Source organism: Eleginops maclovinus, chromosome 4, assembly GCF_036324505.1.
Source record: "Eleginops maclovinus isolate JMC-PN-2008 ecotype Puerto Natales chromosome 4, JC_Emac_rtc_rv5, whole genome shotgun sequence".
Taxonomy (NCBI): Eukaryota; Metazoa; Chordata; class Actinopteri; order Perciformes; family Eleginopidae; genus Eleginops; species Eleginops maclovinus.
In genome coordinates, this window is record NC_086352.1 from 3,232,846 (window position 1) to 3,254,246 (window position 21,401).

At 44.0% G+C, this 21,401-nt stretch overlaps 1 protein-coding gene across 2 annotated transcripts in view; it reads left to right on the top strand.

Annotated features, from left to right (window-relative positions):
• Nucleotides 1-20,957, top strand: part of myo1eb (myosin IEb) — a 25,203-nt gene extending 4,246 nt beyond the window's left edge. The window contains exons 4-27 of one of the 2 annotated variants that reach the window (XM_063880735.1): nt 772-866; nt 1,107-1,194; nt 1,432-1,521; nt 1,613-1,744; nt 4,494-4,628; nt 5,505-5,637; nt 8,395-8,591; nt 8,943-9,023; nt 9,176-9,262; nt 9,453-9,539; nt 9,617-9,784; nt 9,911-9,996; nt 11,042-11,123; nt 11,608-11,813; nt 11,975-12,119; nt 12,332-12,446; nt 12,525-12,694; nt 12,783-12,928; nt 13,304-13,450; nt 13,526-13,683; nt 13,769-13,840; nt 13,929-14,115; nt 14,491-14,666; nt 20,088-20,957. In XM_063880735.1, coding sequence (XP_063736805.1) covers nt 772-866; nt 1,107-1,194; nt 1,432-1,521; nt 1,613-1,744; nt 4,494-4,628; nt 5,505-5,637; nt 8,395-8,591; nt 8,943-9,023; nt 9,176-9,262; nt 9,453-9,539; nt 9,617-9,784; nt 9,911-9,996; nt 11,042-11,123; nt 11,608-11,813; nt 11,975-12,119; nt 12,332-12,446; nt 12,525-12,694; nt 12,783-12,928; nt 13,304-13,450; nt 13,526-13,683; nt 13,769-13,840; nt 13,929-14,115; nt 14,491-14,666; nt 20,088-20,164 — 3,060 coding nt within the window. In that variant the 3' untranslated portion in view covers nt 20,165-20,957. The remainder of the gene's footprint in view (nt 1-771; nt 867-1,106; nt 1,195-1,431; nt 1,522-1,612; nt 1,745-4,493; nt 4,629-5,504; nt 5,638-8,394; nt 8,592-8,942; nt 9,024-9,175; nt 9,263-9,452; nt 9,540-9,616; nt 9,785-9,910; nt 9,997-11,041; nt 11,124-11,607; nt 11,814-11,974; nt 12,120-12,331; nt 12,447-12,524; nt 12,695-12,782; nt 12,929-13,303; nt 13,451-13,525; nt 13,684-13,768; nt 13,841-13,928; nt 14,116-14,490; nt 14,667-20,087) is intronic. The other variant, XM_063880736.1, reaches the window with a different exon arrangement.
• Nucleotides 20,958-21,401: the final 444 nt, after the last annotated feature.

Here is a 21,401-nt window from a genome sequence, read left to right on the forward strand (position 1 = left end):
CACTCACACACTCACACTCACTCACACTCACTCTCTCACTCTCACTCTCACTCTCACTCTCACTAACACTCACTCTCACTCTCACTCTCACTCTCACTAACACTCACTCTCACTCTCACTCTCACTAACACTCTCACTCTCACTCTCACTCACTCTCACTCTCACTCTCACTCACTGACACTCACTCACACTCACTGACACTCACACTCACTCACTCTCACTCACACTCACACTCACACTCACTGACACTCACTCACACTCACTGACACTCACACTCACTCACACTCACTCACTCTCACTCACACTCACACTCACTCACACTCACACTCACTCACTCACACTCACACTCACACTCACACTCACTCACACTCACTGACACTCACACTCTCACTCACACTCACTCACACTCACTCACACTCACACTCACACTCACTGACACTCACTCACACTCACTGACACTCACACTCACTCACACTCACTCACTCTCACACTCACTCTCACTCTCACTCACACTCACACTCACTCACTCACACTCACACTCACACTCACACTCACTCACACTCACACTCACACTCACACTCACTGACACTCACACTCACACTCACACTCACACTCACACTCACTGACTCACATTCACACTCACTGACTCGCACTCGCACTCTCACTCACACTCACTGACTCACACTCACTCACACTCACAGACTCACAATCTCACTCACTGACTCACACTGACACTCACTGACACTCACACACACTTGTCCCCCCCTACAGGCGCAGTATGAGAACCCCCCCCACATCTACGCCCTGGCGGACACCATGTACCGGAACATGATGATTGACAGCGAGAACCAGTGTGTCATCATCAGGTGGGCGGGGCTTAACTTCACACACTAACACCTGGGCAGTAAAGCGCTCAGCATCGAGGTCTCTGGACCCTCCGTCTGATCTTAAGTGGCTGTATCGGGTCTGAAAGAGTCCTGGTCTGGAGAGCATTGAACACCTCCTGTGTTACACTGAAATACTGCAGTAAAAGTTCCTGTGAGGCTGCTCTCTCTCTCACCTGCTGGAGGTAAACCCCTCTGACACTGTTTCCTGTTTCCTGTCAGCGGGGAGAGCGGAGCGGGAAAAACTGTGGCGGCTAAATACATCATGAGCTACGTGTCCAAAGTGTCCGGAGGAGGAGACAAAGTCCAGGTCAGTAACCCACCTGAACCAGCAGAACCAGAAGCTGGTCCCAGGTCAGCCTGAACTGTGTGTGTGTGTGTGTGTGTGTGTGTGTGTGTGTGTGTGTGTGTGTGTGTGTGTGTGTGTGTGTGTGTGTGTGTGTGTGTGTGTGTGTGTGTGTGTGTGTGTGTGTGTGTGTGTGTGTGTGTGTGTGTGTGTGTGTGTGTGTGTGTGTGTGTGTGTGTGTGTGTGTGTGTGTGTGTTCAGCATGTTAAAGACATCATCCTGCAGTCCAACCCCCTGCTTGAGGCTTTTGGTAACGCTAAAACCGTCCGCAACAACAACTCCAGCAGATTTGTGAGTATTAGTACATGTAAATACTCTGTATGATACTGCATCAGTGCAGCTGAAGAGTACTGCTAACACATGTACACTGTCCTCCTCTCAGGGGAAGTACTTTGAGATCCAGTTCAGCCGGGGGGGGGCTCCTGATGGAGGGAAGATCTCCAACTTCCTGCTGGAGAAGAGTCGGGTCGTCTCTCAGAACCCAGGAGAGAGGAGCTTCCACATCTACTACCAGGTACTGCAACACTTACACACAGTACTCTACCAATACTACTACCAGGTACTGCAACACTTACACACAGTACTCTACCAATACTACTACCAGGTACTGCAACACTTACACACAGTACTCTACCAATACTACTACCAGGTACTGCAACACTTACACACAGTACTCTACCAATACTACTACCAGGTACTGCAACACTTACACACAGTACTCTACCAATACTACTACCAGGTACTGCAACACTTACACACAGTACTCTACCAATACTACTACCAGGTACCGCAACACTTACACACAGTACTCTACCAATACTACTACCAGGTACTGCAACACTTACACACAGTACTCTACCAATACTACTACCAGGTACTGCAACACTTACACACAGTACTCTACCAATACTACTACCAGGTACTGCAACACTTACACACAGTACTCTACCAATACTACTACCAGGTACTGCAACACTTACACACAGTACTCTACCAATGCTACTACCAGGTACTGCAACACTTACACACAGTACTCTACCAATACTACTACCAGGTACTGCAACACTTACACACAGTACTCTACCAATACTACTACCAGGTACTGCAACACTTATACACAGTACTCTACCAATACTACTACCAGGTACTGCAACACTTATACACAGTACTCTACCAATACTACTACCAGGTACTGCAACACTTACACACAGTACTCTACCAATACTACTACCAGGTACTGCAACACTTACACACAGTACTCTACCAATACACTACCAGGTACTGCAACACTTACACACAGTACTCTACCAATACTACTAACAGGTACTGCAACACTTATACACAGTACTCTACCAATACTACTACCAGGTACTGCAACACTTATACACAGTACTCTACCAATACTACTACCAGGTACTGCAACACTTATACACAGTACTCTACCAATACTACTACCAGGTACTGCAACACTTATACACAGTACTCTACCAATACTACTACCAGGTACTGCAACACTTGTACACAGTACTCTACCAATACTACTAACAGGTACTGCAACACTTACACACAGTACTCTACCAATACTACTACCAGGTACTGCAACACTTACACACAGTACTCTACCAATACTACTACCAGGTACTGCAACACTTATACACAGTACTCTACCAATACTACTAACAGGTACTGCAACACTTATACACAGTACTCTACCAATACTACTACCAGGTACTGCAACACTTACACACAGTACTCTACCAATACCACTACCAGGTACTGCAACACTTACACACAGTACTCTACCAATACTACTAACAGGTACTGCAACACTTATACACAGTACTCTACCAATACTACTACCAGGTACTGCAACACTTATACACAGTACTCTACCAATACTACTACCAGGTACTGCAACACTTATACACAGTACTCTACCAATACTACTACCAGGTACTGCAACACTTATACACAGTACTCTACCAATACTACTACCAGGTACTGCAACACTTATACACAGTACTCTACCAATACTACTACCAGGTACTGCAACACTTATACACAGTACTCTACCAATACTACTACCAGGTACTGCAACACTTATACACAGTACTCTACCAATACTACTAACAGGTACTGCAACACTTACACACAGTACTCTACCAATACTACTACCAGGTACTGCAACACTTACACACAGTACTCTACCAATACTACTACCAGGTACTGCAACACTTATACACAGTACTCTACCAATACTACTACCAGGTACTGCAACACTTATACAGTACTCTACAACTACTACCAGGTACTGCAACTACACAGTACTCTACCAATACTACTACCAGGTACTGCAACACTTATACACAGTACTCTACCAATACTACTACCAGGTACTGCAACACTTACACACAGTACTCTACCAATACTACTACCAGGTACTGCAACACTTATACACAGTACTCTACCAATACTACTACCAGGTACTGCAACACTTATACACAGTACTCTACCAATACTACTACCAGGTACTGCAACACTTATACACAGTACTCTACCAATACTACTACCAGGTACTGCAACACTTATACACAGTACTCTACCAATACTACTACCAGGTACTGCAACACTTATACACAGTACTCTACCAATACTACTAACAGGTACTGCAACACTTATACACAGTACTCTACCAATACTACTACAGGTACTGCAACACTTATACACAGTACTCTACCAATACTACTACCAGGTACTGCAACACTTACACACAGTACTCTACCAATACTACTACAGGTACTGCAACACTTAACACAGTACTCTACCAATACTACTAACAGGTACTGCAATACATTTACTTATTTACATAAACTACAATTACCAAGATAGGCACTGCTAATACAGTGGGGCAAAAAAGTATTTAGTCAGCCACCAATTGTGCAAGTTCTCCTGTGTGACCTCTACCTCTGTGTAACCTCTACCTCTGTGTGACCTCAGTGTAACCTCTGTGTGACCTCAGTGTAACCTCTGTGTAACCTCTGTGTGACCTCTGTGTAACCTCTGTGTAACCTCTACCTCTGTGTGACCTCTACCTCTGTGTGACCTGTGTAACCTCTGTGTAACCTGTGTAACCTCTGTGTGACCTCTGTGTAACCTCTGTGTGACCTTTGTGTGACCTCTGTGTAACCTCTGTGTGACCTCTGTGTAACCTGTGTAACCTCTGTGTAACCTCTGTGTGACCTCTGTGTAACCTCTGTCCTCAGCTGTTGGGGGGGGCGACCTCGGAGCAGAGGGAGAACCTCGGGGTCACGACCCCCGACTATTACTTCTACCTGAACCAATCAGGAACCTACACCGTGGAGGACATCAACGACAAGAAGGAGTTCGCCGACACCATAGTCTGTACCTGTCCGTGTCTGTCTGTACCTGTCTGTCTGTCTCTCTGTATCTGTCTATCTGTCTGTGCCTTTCTGTCTGTACCTGTCTGTCTGTCTCTCTGTATCTGTCTATCTGTCTGTGCCTTTCTGTCTGTCTGTCTGTCTGTCTGTCTGTACCTGTCTATCTGTCTGTGCCTTTCTGTCCGTCTGTCTGTCTGTCGCTCTGTCTGTCTGTCGTTCTGTCCGTCTGTCTCTTTGTCTCTCTGTACCTGTATCTGTCTGTGCCTTTCTGTCTGTCTGTCCGTCTCTTTGTCTGTCTCTTTGTCTTTCTGTACCTGTCTGTCTGTCTGTCTGTCTGTCTGTCTGTCTGTCTCTGTCTGTCTCTTTGTCTTTCTGTACCTGTCTATCTGTCTGTCCGTCTCTTTGTCTGTCTCTTTGTCTCTCTGTACCTGTCTATCTGTCTGTCTGTCTGTCGTTCTGTCTGTCTGTCTCTTTGTCTCTCTGTACCTGTCTATCTGTCTGTGCCTTTCTGTCCGTCTGTCTGTCTGTCTCTTTGTCTTTCTGTACCTGTCTATCTGTCTGTCCGTCTCTTTGTCTGTCTCTTTGTCTATCTGTACCTGTCTATCTATCTATCTGTCTGTCTGTATCTTTGTCTTTCTGTACCTGTCTGTCTGTCTGTCTGTACCTATCTGTCTGTCTCTCTGTACATGTCTCTCTGTCTGTGCCTTTCTCTCTGTCTGTCTCTCCGCACCTGTCTATCTGTCTGTGCCTTTCTGTCTGTCTGTCTGTCCGTCTGTTTGTCTCTCTGTACCGGTCTGTCTGTCTGTCTGTCTCTCTGTCTCTCTGTACCTGTTTGTCTGTCTCTCTGTGTTTCTGTTAACCTGTCTGTGTCTGTAGGAGGCGATGTCGGTAGTAGGTCTGTCCTCCGAGGACCAGGACTCGGTTCTTCAGCTGGTTGCAGGAATTCTTCATTTGGGGAACATCAGCTTCAGAGAGGAGAACAACTACGCTGTGGTGGAGAGCCAGGACTGTGAGTACACACTATACACAACAAATACTACACACTGTTCACAGCACATACTACACACTGTACACAACAAATACTACACACTGTACACAGCACATACTACACACTGTACACAACAAATACTACACACTGTACACAGCACATACTACACACTGTACACAACAAATACTACACACTGTACACAACAAATACTACACACTGTACACAGCACATACTACACACTGTACACAGCACATACTACACACTGTACACAGCACATACTACACACTGTACACAGCACATACTACACACTGTACACAACAAATACTACACACTGTACACAGCACATACTACACACTGTACACAACAAATACTACACACTGTACACAGCACATACTACACACTGTACACAACAAATACTACACACTGTACACAACAAATACTACACACTGTACACAGCACATACTACACACTGTACACAGCACATACTACACACTGTACACAGCACATACTACACTGTAACTTCCTGTCTGTGTCTGTAACTTCCTGTCTGTGTCTGTAACTTCCTGTCTGTGTCTGTAACGTCCTGTCTGTCTGTAACTTCCTGTCTGGTCTCTGTAACTTCCTGTCTGTGTCTGTAACTTCCTGTCTGTGTCTGTAACGTCCTGTCTGTCTGTAACTTCCTGTCTGTCTGTAACTTCCTGTCTGGTATATGTAACTTCCTGTCTGGTCTCTGTCACTTCCTGTCTGTGTCTGTAACTTCCTGTGTGGTCTATGTAACTTCCTGTAACTTCCTGTCTGTGTCTGTAACTTCCTGTCTGCTCTATGTAACTTCCTGTAACTTCCTGTCTGGTCTCTGTAACTTCCTGTTTGGTCTCTGTAACTTCCTGTCCGTAACTTCCTGTCTGGTCTATGTAACTTCCTGTAACTTCCTTTCTGGTCTCTGTAACTTCCTGTTGTGTCTGTAACTTCCTGTCTGCTCTATGTAACTTCCTGTCTGGTCTCTGTAACTTCCTGTCTGGTCTCTAACTTCCTGTCTGGTCTCTAACTTCCTGTCTGTGTCTGTAACTTCCTGTCTGTGTCTGTAACTTCCTGTCTGTGTCTGTAACTTCCTGGAACTTCCTGTCTGGTCTCTGTAACTTCCTTTCTGTGTCTCTAACTTCCTGTCTGGTCTCTGTAACTTCCTGTCTGGTCTCTAACTTCCTTTCTGTGTCTCTAACTTCCTGTCTGGTCTCTGTAACTTCCTGTCTGGTCTCTAACTTCCTGTTTGGTCTCTGTAACTTCCTGTCTGTGTCTGTAGTTTCCTGTCTGGTCTATGTAACTTCCTGTCTGTGTCTGTAACTTCCTGTCTGTGTCTGTAACTTCCTGGAACTTCCTGTCTGGTCTCTGTAACTTCCTGTCTGGTCTCTAACTTCCTGTCTGGTCTCTGTAACTTCCTTTCTGTGTCTCTAACTTCCTGTCTGGTCTGTAGTTCCTGTCTGGTCTATGTAACTTCCTGTCTGTGTCTGTAGTTTCCTGTCTGGTCTATGTAACTTCCTGTCTGTGTCTGTAACTTCCTGTCTGTGTCTGGAACTTCCTGGAACTTCCTGTCTGGTCTCTGTAACTTCCTGTCTGGTCTCTAACTTCCTGTCTGGTCTCTGTAACTTCCTGTCTGGTCTCTAACTTCCTGTCTGTGTCTGTAGTTTCCTGTCTGGTCTATGTAACTTCCTGTCTGTGTCTGTAACTTCCTGTCTGTGTCTGTAACTTCCTGGAACTTCCTGTCTGGTCTCTGTAACTTCCTGTCTGGTCTCTAACTTCCTGTCTGGTCTCTGTAACTTCCTGTCTGGTCTCTGTAACTTCCTGTCTGTGTCTGTAGTTTCCTGTCTGGTCTATGTAACTTCCTGTCTGTGTCTGTAACTTCTTGTCTGTGTCTGGAACTTCCTGTCTTTGTCTGTAACTTCCTGTCTGGTCTCTGTAACTTCCTGTCTGGTCTCTGTAACTTCCTGTCTGTGTCTGTAGTTTCCTGTCTGGTCTATGTAACTTCCTGTCTGTGTCTGTAACTTCCTGTCTGTGTCTGTAACTTCCTGGAACTTCCTGTCTGGTCTCTGTAACTACCTGTCTTTGTCTGTAACTTGCTGTCTGGTCTCTGTAACTTCCTGTCTGGTCTAGGTAACTTCCTGTCTGGTCTCTGTAACTTCCTGTCTGTTTCTGTAACTACCTGTCTGTGTCTGTAACTTCCTGTCTGTGTCTGTAACTTCCTGTCTGGTCTCTGTAACTTCCTGTCTGGTCTCTGTAACTTCCTGTCTGTGTCTGTAACTTCCTGTATGGTCTCTGTAACTTCCTGTCTGGTCTCAGTAACTTCCTGTCTTTCTCTTTATCTTCCTGTAACTTCCTGTCTGTCTCTGTATCTTCCTGTAACTTCCTGTGTTTCTCTGTAACTTCCTGTCTGTGTCTGTAACTTCCTGTCTGGTCTCTGTAACTTCCTGTGTTTGTCTGTAAATTCCTGTCTGTGTCTGTAACTTCCTGTCTGGTCTCTGTAACTTCCTGTCTGTGTCTGTAACTTCCTGTCTGGTCTCTGTAACTTCCTGTCTTTGTCTGTAAATTCCTGTCTGGTCTCTGTAACTTCCTGTCAGTCTCTGTAACTTCCTGTTTGTCTGTAAAATCTTGTTTGGTCTCTGTAAATACCAGTCCTGTCTGTGTCTGTAACTTCCTGGCTGTCTGTGTAACTTCCTGTCTTTGTCTGGTCTCTGTTACTTTTTATCTGTGTCTGTAACTTCCTGTCTGTCTCTCTGTCCCTGTCAGTCCTGGCTTTCCCGGCCTTCCTGCTGGGCGTCCCTCAGGATGGGCTGTGCAGTAAACTGACCAGCAGGATGATGGACAGTAAGTGGGGGGGGAAGTCTGAGTCCATCGCTGTGACGCTGAACACGGAGCAGGCCTGCTTCTCCAGAGACGCTCTGTCCAAAGCTGTGTACACCCGGCTGTTCAACTTCCTCGTAGACGTTAGTACACCTGTCGACTTCACACACCGGTCTACTTCACACACCGGTTTACTTCACACACCGGTCTACTTCACACACCGGTCTACTTCACACACCGGTCTACTTTACACACCGGTCTACTTTACACACCGGTCTACTTCACACACCGGTCTACTTTACACACCGGTCTACTTCACACACCGGTCTACTTTACACACCGGTCTACTTCACACACCGGTCTACTTTACACACCTGTTTAATTTACACACTCTAATACTTTGTTATAAACCTTTTTACCCGCTGCTGTGTTATGGTCTGAGCTGACCCCGTGCTGAACCCGTGTTGACCCTGTGTTATGGTCTGTCTTGGCAGTGCATTAACAAAGCCATGCAGAAGGATCAGGAGGAGTTCAACATCGGAGTCCTCGACATCTACGGCTTCGAGATCTTCCAGGTAGAAACATGGGTTGACTCTCCAGGTGTGATCTGTTTGGTGTTCATACGGATAGAAATACCAGGGTCAACACGATACGTTCAGGAAAACTGAGAGGTGATCCTTTCTAAGTACCAGATGTGGACTTTAATGAAATCCTCTGTCTCTTCTAGAGGAACGGCTTCGAGCAGTTCTGCATCAACTTTGTGAACGAGAAGCTGCAGCAGATCTTCATCGAGCTCACGCTGAAGGCAGAGCAGGTCAGACAGCACCTCAGCGGTAACACTTTGCATTACCACCGCGTGAACAGACATCATTGAACCTTTAGCACACCGTTGCACCATTAGCACATCATAGCACCATTAGCACATTGTTGCACCATTTGCATATCATCGCACCATTAGCACATCTTGGCAGTGTTTGGGAGATGAACCCCTGCTGTATCTGCAGGAAGAGTATGTGCAGGAGGGGATCCAATGGACACCCATCGAGTATTTCAACAACAAAGTGGTCTGTGACCTCATCGAGTCCAAACTGGTCAGTTCTATAGCACGTTGTTCTTACCAACATCCACACACTACTCAGATTTAATGCATAGATGAATTTATTCCCAGAACCCCCCCGGGTTGATGAGCATCCTGGACGACGTGTGTGCGACGATGCATGCTAAAGGTGAGGGCGCTGACCAGACGCTGCTGCAGAAGCTGCAGGGCCAGGTCGGGTCCCACGAGCACTTCAGCAGCTGGAACAAAGGCTTCATCGTGCACCACTATGCCGGGAAGGTAACCGCTAGCATCTGAACACACCGTTAGCACCGTCAATATCTGATCAGTGACAACACGTTCTACACCGTCTCTGGTAAATTCTAAACTCAACCTGTCTGTCCATACTGTCTGTCTGTCCTACAGGTGTCCTATGATGTCAGTGGTTTCTGTGAGAGGAACAGAGACGTGTTGTTTAATGACATCATCGAGCTGATGCAGGGCAGCGAGTTGTAAGTCCTACACACAGAGTAGCAGGTGTTCCTGTGTTGGTACCTGATGGCAGCAACTCACTGATCCAATGGGATTCCTCCGTGTCATTTTGGATTATGTCAAACGTTTATGATACTTATACGTTAAGTTCATCTCCACATATTAACCCATTTAGGCCTAAAACGCCTGTAAAACCTATGGGCGATTTTAGAAGAACCCCCTAAAGCCTGAAGTGTTTCTGGAAATTCAGCAATTGTGTCAACACCTACTAAATAATGGATTTCTCAGCCTCTGTAGCAGACAGAAACAAAATTCAAAAAGTATTTGAGAGCTTACAGCTGTGGCTTTCATGAGTGGCATCTACAGGTAAATCGACTTTCACTCCTGGGGTGCGGTTGAAAACACTCTGTGGATTAGAGTGGTAATTCTCCGTCCTCCACTCGGTTTCAAAACCTTCGAACTCATGGTCATCATCGTCTTCAAACAGATGTCTTAACCATAAATCCCGGTCGATTGGTTCGACGGGTTCAAAGTCGTCAGTAGTAATGTCATCAGCGCTGTGCAGATCGTCAACATCACTACCTTCACTAACTTCAGAATTCCCTCCGCAGTATTCTAAGTCGGCCATGATTGTTCGGAAAAAATTCAAACAATGCCACGTGTATATTCTGATGCATTTCATTGGCTAAGAGGCCGATAATTAATGCAGAAATATACCACAGAGCTCTTGTACCAGAAAATGACGTATCCGCTTTCCCGGCTTCAATGGTAGAATGACGCAACAGCTACCCCGGTTTTAATGCTAGAAATGCGGCAACACTTTCCCGGCTTAAATGGGTTAAGGATAAGAACCAAAGATCACATTCAGAAACCAATGGAGGGAGACCAGAGGAAGTGAGGAGATGCTGAGTCATGTCAGGGTTAAGGACTCATTCCTGCACCTCTCTCCATGCAGAGACGTTGCATCACTTGTCTTTAGATCCCTTTCCTGCAGCAGACTCCAGCCGTGTTTATTGGTGTGTGGGCGTGAACTCTGATTGCTGTCTGTGGTGTGTTTGTGGTCAGTCCGTTCATCAGGGCTCTGTTTCCTGAGAACCTGGATGCGGAGAAGAGAGGGCGACCGAGCACTGCCAGCACTAAGATCAAGGTGAGCGACAGGTGGAGGCTGTACCGCCAACCCGCAGGGCGGACTGTGGTTCAGAAAGAACCCTCTGTCTGAAGTCCCTGTTACCATGCTGGGGGGGTCAAACACACAGAGAACACACAGACAAATGCACAACCACCATCACATGTGTCTTTGCAGCTGTGGGGGGGCTCCTGTTTACACTGGATAATTCCCAGGCCCACCACACCACACTGAAGCAGTTTATCAAGTGTTCAGGACCAGAGCCTCCTCTAGAGGGTGCTGCTGGGTTTACGTATTCACAGAATCTTCAGAGTGTGGAGCAGCAAATACAAACTGCACCTCTGCACTAAGTCCCTGCCCACTGTGTGTGTGTTAGGGGGGGGGGTTCCTCTGAACAAACAAGTGTTTAATAACCCATCAATGAACCAGTCTGAGGCAGAGTCCCTGATGTTGCTGATGTGTCTTGTGTCCCAGCAGTAATCCCCCCAACCCCCGTGTCTTTTAGAAACAAGCCAACAGTCTGGTGCAGACCCTGATGAAGTGCACCCCCCACTACATCCGCTGCATCAAACCCAACGAGACCAAGCGGCCCCGGGACTGGGAGGAGAACCGGGTCCGTCACCAGGTGGAGTACCTGGGCCTGCGGGAGAACATCCGGGTCCGCCGGGCCGGGTACGCCTACAGACGGGTCTTCAACAAGTTCCTGCACAGGTCAGAGGTTACGCAGCTTCCAGAGTCCTTTACACGCTGAAATGATCTGCATCCCCCCACCCACGTTGACCTTAGTAAAGTGTGAAGGGTTTCCGGCTGAAGAGCTGCAACTAATAGACTAATGAGAAATGGATGGACTAAGACCGGTCTGTTTCCTGCAGGTACGCCATCCTCACCAAGGAGTCCTGGCCCAGCTGGACCGGAGACCAGCGGCAGGGGGTCCTGCACCTCCTCAACTCAGTCCACATGGACCAGGACCAGTTCCAACTGGGCAAGAGCAAGGTGTTCATCAAGGCCCCGGAGTCGGTACGACACACACACACACACACACACACACACACACACACACACACACACACACACACACACACACACACACACACACACAGCTAAGATGATGTACGTTGATGTTGCAGGGGTTAAGGTTCAATCTCAACTGCCAGGACTTCAGTTCCTGGTGCAGAGGCATTGTGGGTATTGTAGTTCCCAGAGGGTGATTCTGACGTGTTACTCTGCAGCTTTTCCTGTTGGAGGAGATGAGGGAGAGGAAGTATAACGGTTACGCTCGGGTCATCCAGAAGGCCTGGCGTAAACACATCGCTGTCCGCAAGTACGTGAAGATGAGGGAGGAAGGTAAGAGGTTTTCCTGGGGGGTTCAGGTCCAGGATGTCCACTTCTTCCTCTCCACTAACGGACCTCTGTTTCCTCCAGCCTCTGACGTCCTGCTGAACAAGAAAGAGCGCCGCAGGAACAGCATCAACAGGAACTTTGTGGGCGACTACCTTGGCACCGACAACCACCCCGAGATCAGGCAGTTTGTCGGCCGCAGAGAGAGGATCGACTTCGCCGACGTGGTGGTGAAGTTTGACCGCAGATTCAGGGTCAGGACTCCTAAGGGCCAGAATAAAAGAAGGGGTTCACGTGTCAGAATTCATCTGTTCCTCTTTATGATACTCTGCTTCTGTTCAGACGGTGAAGCGGGACCTCATCCTGACCCCCAAGTTCCTGTACCTGATTGGTCGAGAGAAGGTGAAGCAGGGTCCGGATAAAGGCCGGATCCAGGAGGTTCTGAAGAGGAAGATCGAGATCAACAAGATCCAGTCCGTGTCCCTGAGGTACACCACTGTTCACAACCAAAACCAGATCCACAACCAGGGCCAGAACTAAACTGAAACTAGAATCATGAGTATAGAGAGAACTAGGAATAAAACCAGACACAAAACCGAACAAGAACATTGAAAGTCTTGAAACAGAACTAAAACCGGTGATGGAGCACGGCCATCTTTTAACCAGTAGGTTGTGGGTTCGATCCCCGCTCCTGCAGTCCACATGTCGATGGTTCATTGGGTAAGAAACTGAACCTGGACTTCCTCCGTATGACCAACAGTGTGTGACTGTTAGCTTACCTTAGGAAATAGCATCGCTCTGTAGGAATCAGTGAATGATGACTGTAGTAACTCTGTCTGTCTGTCTGTCTGTCTGTCTGTCAGTACGCTGCAGGACGACTTCTTCATTGTCCATGAGGAAGAGTACGACAGCGTCCTTCAGAGCGTGTTTAAGACGGAGTTCCTGAGTCTGCTGGTGAAGCGCTTCCAGGAGAAAACGGAGAAGAAGCTGCCGCTGAAGTTCAACAACCTGTCAGTGAACGTCTCCTCGAGTAAAACCTGTCTGTCTCTACACTGTGCTGATCCTCTGTCTCTGTCCTCACACAGTCTGGAGTTTAAGGTGAAGAAGGGGGGCTGGGGTCCGTTCAGCTCCTCGGGGTCCCGGCAGATCCAGTTCCAGGCGGGTCAGGGGGATGAGGCCATCTTGAAGCCCAGCGGGAAGGTCCTGCAGGTCTCCGTCGGACCGGGTCTGCCCAAAAACTCCAGTAAGTTCTGACTAAATTTGCCACATGTTCTACCACAACTTCCTGTGAGCTCCCCCTCACTTCCTGTCTTGCTTGCTTATTGCAGGACCGACGAGGAAGGACACCCGGAAGAGCCGTTACATGGGGAAACAGACTCCGTCCAGTCAGTACAGCTCCGGTACCAGAAACGCCAGAACTGGGTCGATTACAAGATTCTGAAAATGTGACCTGGGACCGATGGTTCATCTTTTTTCTTTTTATTACAGCTCCTCGCCCCAGAGGACGTGGCCCCCCCAGCAGAGGCTCCTCCTCCTCACGGCGCTCCCTGCTGAGACAGTCAACCATGGAGCAGCCCAGCCTGCCCCGCCTCCAGAACCAGCGCCGCCACGACCAGCAGACCCCCAAACACCACGACATGGGTTTCATGAACGTCCCCGACCAGGGTGCCGCAGGGTGAGGAGTGGTTCCAGCCCATTGCTCTGAAACACAACAGTCCGACAGGCTCAAAACTACCCCGCCCCCCCCCTGCAATTGTACATGAACAGTCAGATAACTAGCAACCATTAGCTGGAGCTGGAGCTTTGTGCAGCCGTTTGACTTTCAGCCCGCCAAAATCAGCTGAATCCAACCACAAAATCCCAAGCAACTCTTTTTAATAATGAATTCACAATCATGTGGTTTTGTGTTATTGTTTCTTTGTTGTTCTTCTAACAGCTTTGTGTTGGTATTTGTTTGAGTCTATGGAGCAGCAGCAGACTCCGCTCACATGAACCTTTACCATGTGTGCTGTTGTTGTTCGGGCCTGTAATCCCTGCTTGTTGCCTGCAGGCTGCAGCGCCGTCGTTCCAAGGAGGTGAAGCCACTTCCCGGAGCGGGTCGACCCAAACCAGCTCCCAAGCCCAAGCCCCGGGCCCCGCAGTGCCGGGCCCTGTACGCCTACGATGCCCAGGACACCGACGAGCTCAGTTTCAACGCTGAGGAGGTCATCGAGATACTCACAGAGGGTAATACTACTACTACTACTACTGTTACTACTGTTACTACTGTTACTACTACTACTGTTACTACTGTTACTACTGTTACTACTACTACTGTTACTACTGTAACTACTGTTACTACTGTTACTACTGCTACTACTACTGTACTACTACTACTACTACTACTGTTACTACTGTTACTACTACTGTACTACTACTACTACTACTGTTACTACTGCTACTGTTACTACTGTTACTGTCACTACTGTTACTACTGTTACTACTGTTACTACTGTTACTACTACTACTACTACTGCTACTGTCACTACTGTTACTACTGTTACTACTACTACTGTTACTACTGTAACTACTGTTACTACTGTTACTACTGCTGCTACTACTACTGTACTACTACTACTACTACTACTACTACTGTTACTACTGTTACTACTACTGTACTACTACTACTACTACTGTTACTACTGCTACTGTTACTACTGTTACTGTTACTACTGTTACTACTGCTACTGTTACTACTATTACTGTACTACTACTACTACTGTCACTACTGTCACTACTGTTACTACTGTCACTACTGTCACTACTGTTACTACTGTTACTACTGTTACTACTGTTACTACTGTTACTACTACTACTGTTACTACTGTTACTACTGTTACTACTACTACTGTTACTACTGTTACTACTGTTACTACTACTGTTACTACTGTTACTACTGTTACTACTACTACTACTGCTACTGTCACTACTGTTACTACTACTACTGTTACTACTGTTACTACTGTTACTACTGTTACTACTACTACTGTCACTACTGTTACTACTACTACTGTTACTACTGTTACTACTGTTACTACTACTACTGTTACTACTATTACTACTGCTACTGTCACTACTGTTACTACTGTTACTACTACTACTGTTACTACTGTTACTACTACTACTGTCACTACTGTTACTACTGTTACTACTGTTACTGTTACTACTGTTACTACTACTACTGTCACTACTGTTACTACTACTACTGTTACTACTGTTACTACTGTTACTACTACTACTGTTACTACTGTTACTACTATTACTACTGCTACTGTCACTACTGTTACTACTGTTACTACTACTACTGTTACTACTGTTACTACTGTTACTACTGTTACTACTACTACTGTTACTACTGTTACTACTGTTACTACTACTACTACTGCTACTGTCACTACTGTTACTACTACTACTGTTACTACTGTTACTACTGTTACTACTGTTACTACTACTACTGTCACTACTGTTACTACTACTACTGTTACTACTGTCACTACTGTCACTACTGTTACTACTGTTACTACTGTTACTACTGTTACTACTGTTACTACTGTTACTGTTACTACTGTTACTACTGCTACTGTTACTACTATTACTGTACTACTACTACTACTGTCACTACTGTCACTACTGTTACTACTGTTACTACTGTCACTACTGTCACTACTGTTACTACTGTTACTACTGTTACTACTGTTACTACTGTTACTACTACTACTGTTACTACTGTTACTACTGTTACTACTACTACTGTTTACTACTGTTACTACTGTTACTACTACTACTGTTACTACTGTTACTACTGTTACTACTGCTACTGTCACTACTGTTACTACTACTACTGTTACTACTGTTACTACTGTTACTACTGTTACTACTACTACTGTCACTACTGTTACTACTACTACTGTTACTACTGTTACTACTGTTACTACTACTACTGTTACTACTGTTACTACTATTACTGTTACTACTGTTACTACTGTTACTACTACTACTGTTACTACTGTTACTACTACTACTGTTACTACTGTTACTACTACTACTGTCACTACTGTTACTACTGTTACTACTACTACTGTTACTACTGTTACTACTGTTACTACTACTACTGTTACTACTGTTACTACTACTACTGTTACTACTGTTACTACTGTTACTACTACTACTGTTACTACTGTTACTACTGTTACTACTACTACTGTCACTACTGTTACTACTACTACTGTTACTACTGTTACTACTGTTACTACTACTACTGTTACTACTGTTACTACTACTACTGTTACTACTGTTACTACTACTACTGTCACTACTGTTACTACTGTTACTACTACTACTGTTACTACTGTTACTACTGTTACTACTACTACTGTTACTACTGTTACTACTGTTACTACTACTACTGTTACTACTACTACTGTTACTACTGTTACTACTACTACTGTTATTACTGTTACTACTGTTACTACTGTTACTACTACTACTGTTACTACTGTTACTACTGTTACTACTGTTACTACTACTACTGTTACTACTGTTACTACTACTACTACTACTGCTACTGTCACTACTGTTACTACTACTACTGTTACTACTGTTACTACTACTACTGTCACTACTGTTACTACTACTACTGTTACTACTGTTACTACTACTACTGTTACTACTGTTACTACTACTACTGTTATTACTGTTACTACTGTTATACTGTTATATATACTACTGTTACTCTGTTACTACTGTTACTACTGTTACTACTACTACTGTTACTATGTTACTTCTGTTATATACTACTGTTACTATGTTACTACTCACTACTGTTATTCTTTTACTACTGTTACTACTGTTACTACTAACTGTTCCTTGACTGTTCCTACTGTTAATGCTGTTATCTATGTTCTACTGTTAATACTAATACTGTTACTACTGTTACTACTATTATGTTTACTACTGTTACTACTGTTATGTTACTTATGTTTTATTTTACTACTACTACTGTTACTACGTTACTACTGTTTATGTTACTATGTTACTACTTCTACTGTTATATGTTACTACTGTTACTACACTACTACTGTTACTACTGTTACTTCTATTAGTTATAATGTTACTACTGTTACTACTACATACTGTTACTATGTAGATACTACTATTTACACTGTTACTATACTACTGTCACTACGTGAACTACTGTTTAATACTACTGTTACTACTGTTACTACTGTTACTACTACTACTGTTACTACTGTTACTACTGTTACTACTACTACTGTTACTACTACTACTGTTACTACTGTTACTACTACTACTGTTATTACTGTTACTACTGTTACTACTGTTACTACTACTACTGTTACTACTGTTACTACTGTTACTACTGTTACTACTACTACTGTTACTACTGTTACTACTACTACTACTACTGCTACTGTCACTACTGTTACTACTACTACTGTTACTACTGTTACTACTACTACTGTCACTACTGTTACTACTACTACTGTTACTACTGTTACTACTACTACTGTTACTACTGTTACTACTACTACTGTTATTACTGTTACTACTGTTACTACTGTTACTACTACTACTGTTACTACTGTTACTACTGTTACTACTGTTACTACTACTACTGTTACTACTGTTACTACTGTTACTACTACTACTGTTACTACTGTTACTACTACTACTGTTATTACTGTTACTACTGTTACTACTGTTACTACTACTACTGTTACTACTGTTACTACTGTTACTACTGTTACTACTACTACTGTTACTACTGTTACTACTGTTACTACTGTTACTACTGCTACTGTCACTACTGTTACTACTACTACTGTTACTACTGTTACTACTACTACTGTCACTACTGTTACTACTACTACTGTTACTACTGTTACTACTGTTACTACTGTTACTACTACTGCTACTGTCACTACTGTTACTACTACTGTACTACTACTACTACTGTTACTACTACTGTACTACTACTACTACTACTGTTACTGTTACTACTGTTACTGTTACTACTACTGTACTACTGCTACTACTACTGTACTACTACTACTACTACTGTTACTACTGTTACTGTTACTACTGTTACTACTACTGTACTACTATTACTACTGTTACTGTTACTACTGTTACTACTGTTACTACTGTTACTGTTACTACTGTTACTGTTACTACTGTTACTACTGTTACTACTGTTACTGTTACTACTGCTACTGTTACTACTGTTACTACTGTTACTACTACTGTACTACTACTACTACTACTACTGTTACTACTGTTACTACTACTGTACTACTACTGTTACTACTACTACTACTGTTACTACTGCTACTGTTACTACTGTTACTGTTACTACTGTTACTACTACTACTACTACTACTGTTACTACTGTTACTACTACTGTACTACTACTGTTACTACTACTGTACTACTACTACTACTACTGTTACTACTGTTACTGTTACTACTGTACTACTACTACTACTACTACTGTTACTACTGTTACTACTACTGTACTACTACTACTACTACTACTACTGTTACTACTGTTACTACTACTGTACTACTACTACTACTACTGTTACTACTACTGTACTACTACTACTACTACTGTTACTACTGTTACTACTACTGTTACTACTGCTACGTTACTGTTAGTACTGTTACTACTGTTACTACTGCTACTGTTACTGTTACTACTGTTACTACTGTTACTACTACTACTACTACTACTGTTACTACTGTTACTACTACTGTACTACTACTGTTACTACTACTGTACTACTACTACTACTACTGTTACTACTGTTACTGTTACTACTGTACTACTACTACTACTACTACTACTACTGTTACTACTGTTACTACTACTGTACTACTACTACTACTACTACTACTGTTACTACTGTTACTACTACTGTACTACTACTACTACTACTGTTACTACTACTGTACTACTACTACTACTACTACTGTTACTACTGTTACTACTACTGTTACTACTGTTACTGTTACTACTACTGTTACTACTGTTACTACTGTTACTACTACTGTACTACTACTACTACTACTGTTACTACTACTACTACTACTACTACTACTACTACTGTTACTACTGTTACTACTAGTACTGTTACTACTGTTACTGTTACTACTAGTACTGTTAGTACTACTACTACTGTTACTACTACTAGTACTGTTAGTACTGCTACTACTACTAATGTTACTACTGTTACAACTACTGTTACTACTAGTACTGTTAGTACTGTTACTACTAGTACTGTTAGTACTGCTACTACTGTTAGTACTGTTACTACTACTACTACTGTTAGTACTGTTACTACTACTACTACTACTACTGTTACTACTAGTACTGTTAGTGCTACTACTACTGTTACTACTACTACTACTGTTAGTACTGTTACTACTACTACTACTACTACTGTTACTACTAGTACTGTTACTACTACTACTACTGTTAGTACTGTTACTACTGTTACTACTACTACTACTACTGTTACTACTGTTACTACTATTGTTACTGCTATTATCAGTACTTAGCTGACTGGGACTGTATACTTCCTGCAGACCCCTCTGGTTGGTGGTTCGGTCGGTTGCGGGGCAGGGAGGGGATGTTCCCTGGAAACTACGTGGAGAAGATCTAGACTTCCTCTCCGGGGGCTCAAGGCTCACCGGAGCTTTCAACACATCAGCTGACGGGAAGCTGAATTCAAGTCCATTCATAAACACACACATTTATACCAGTCAGAGAGGTCAGGGTATCATGCTCTTACCTGCTGAGGTTAAATGTCCCCGTAACGCTGTGTGCACTCAGGTTAAATGTCCCCGTAACGCTGTGTGCACTCAGGTTAAATGTCCCCGTAACGCTGTGTGCACTCAGGTTAAATGTCCCCGTAACGCTGTGTGCACTCAGGTTAAATGTCCCCGTAACGCTGTGTGCACTCAGGTTAAATGTCCCCGTAACGCTGTGTGCACTCAGGTTAAATGTCCCCGTAACGCTGTGTGCCTGTTTTTATTCAACATGAAACCGGAGTTAATTCAGTGTGCAGCAGTTTGATCAAACGTCCCATAAGTGTTAGCATGTAATCCTCTTGTTGCAGCGCCTCCTACAGGCTCCAGTGTTTATTATAACCCAGTGTTGACCGAACGATCCCTTAACGAGATAAAACTTTGATAAACTAAAAAAGTAAATCAACATTTTATTCATCTGAACATTAAACTCGACTGAACTCGTGAAAAATCTGCAAGTTTTATTTTTTCTGATGGAACGATATAATTCACATGAAATGGGGGAAATAAAATACATGACAATTACAGAACAGAATAAATCTGCACCTTTAAGTCTGTGTCTTTGTGGACCGTCGGTCTGTCTGTTTAATGTTTTAATTATCCTGAGTTGATTTTAACCAGACAATAAACATTTCAGTGCGAACTTGAGGAACGTGTTTTTAATGTTCATTGGTTTACAGGACGATATGTGTTTTAATAAAATGTTGACGGATTTACAAACAGTTTGGTTTCTTACAAACGTTATTAACGTGGTTATAATTCTGGATGCTCGAACATGTTGAAATCGCAGCTTTTGTCTTTGAAAAACGACTTAATCGTGCAGCTCAGTTGTGTATCACGGCTAGGCTACTGGCTACCCAGTCATTTTACATCGATGGGAGAGGCAGAATTGGTCTTTCTTTTCAATTTAGGGTTGCACATGATTGAACTGAAGTTGCACATGATTGAACTGAAGTTGCACATGATTGAACTGAAGTTGCACATGATTGAACTGAAGTTGCACATGATTGAACTGAAGTTGCACATGTTTGAACTGAAGTTGCACATGATTGAACTGAAGTTGCACATGATTGAACTGAAGTTGCACATGTT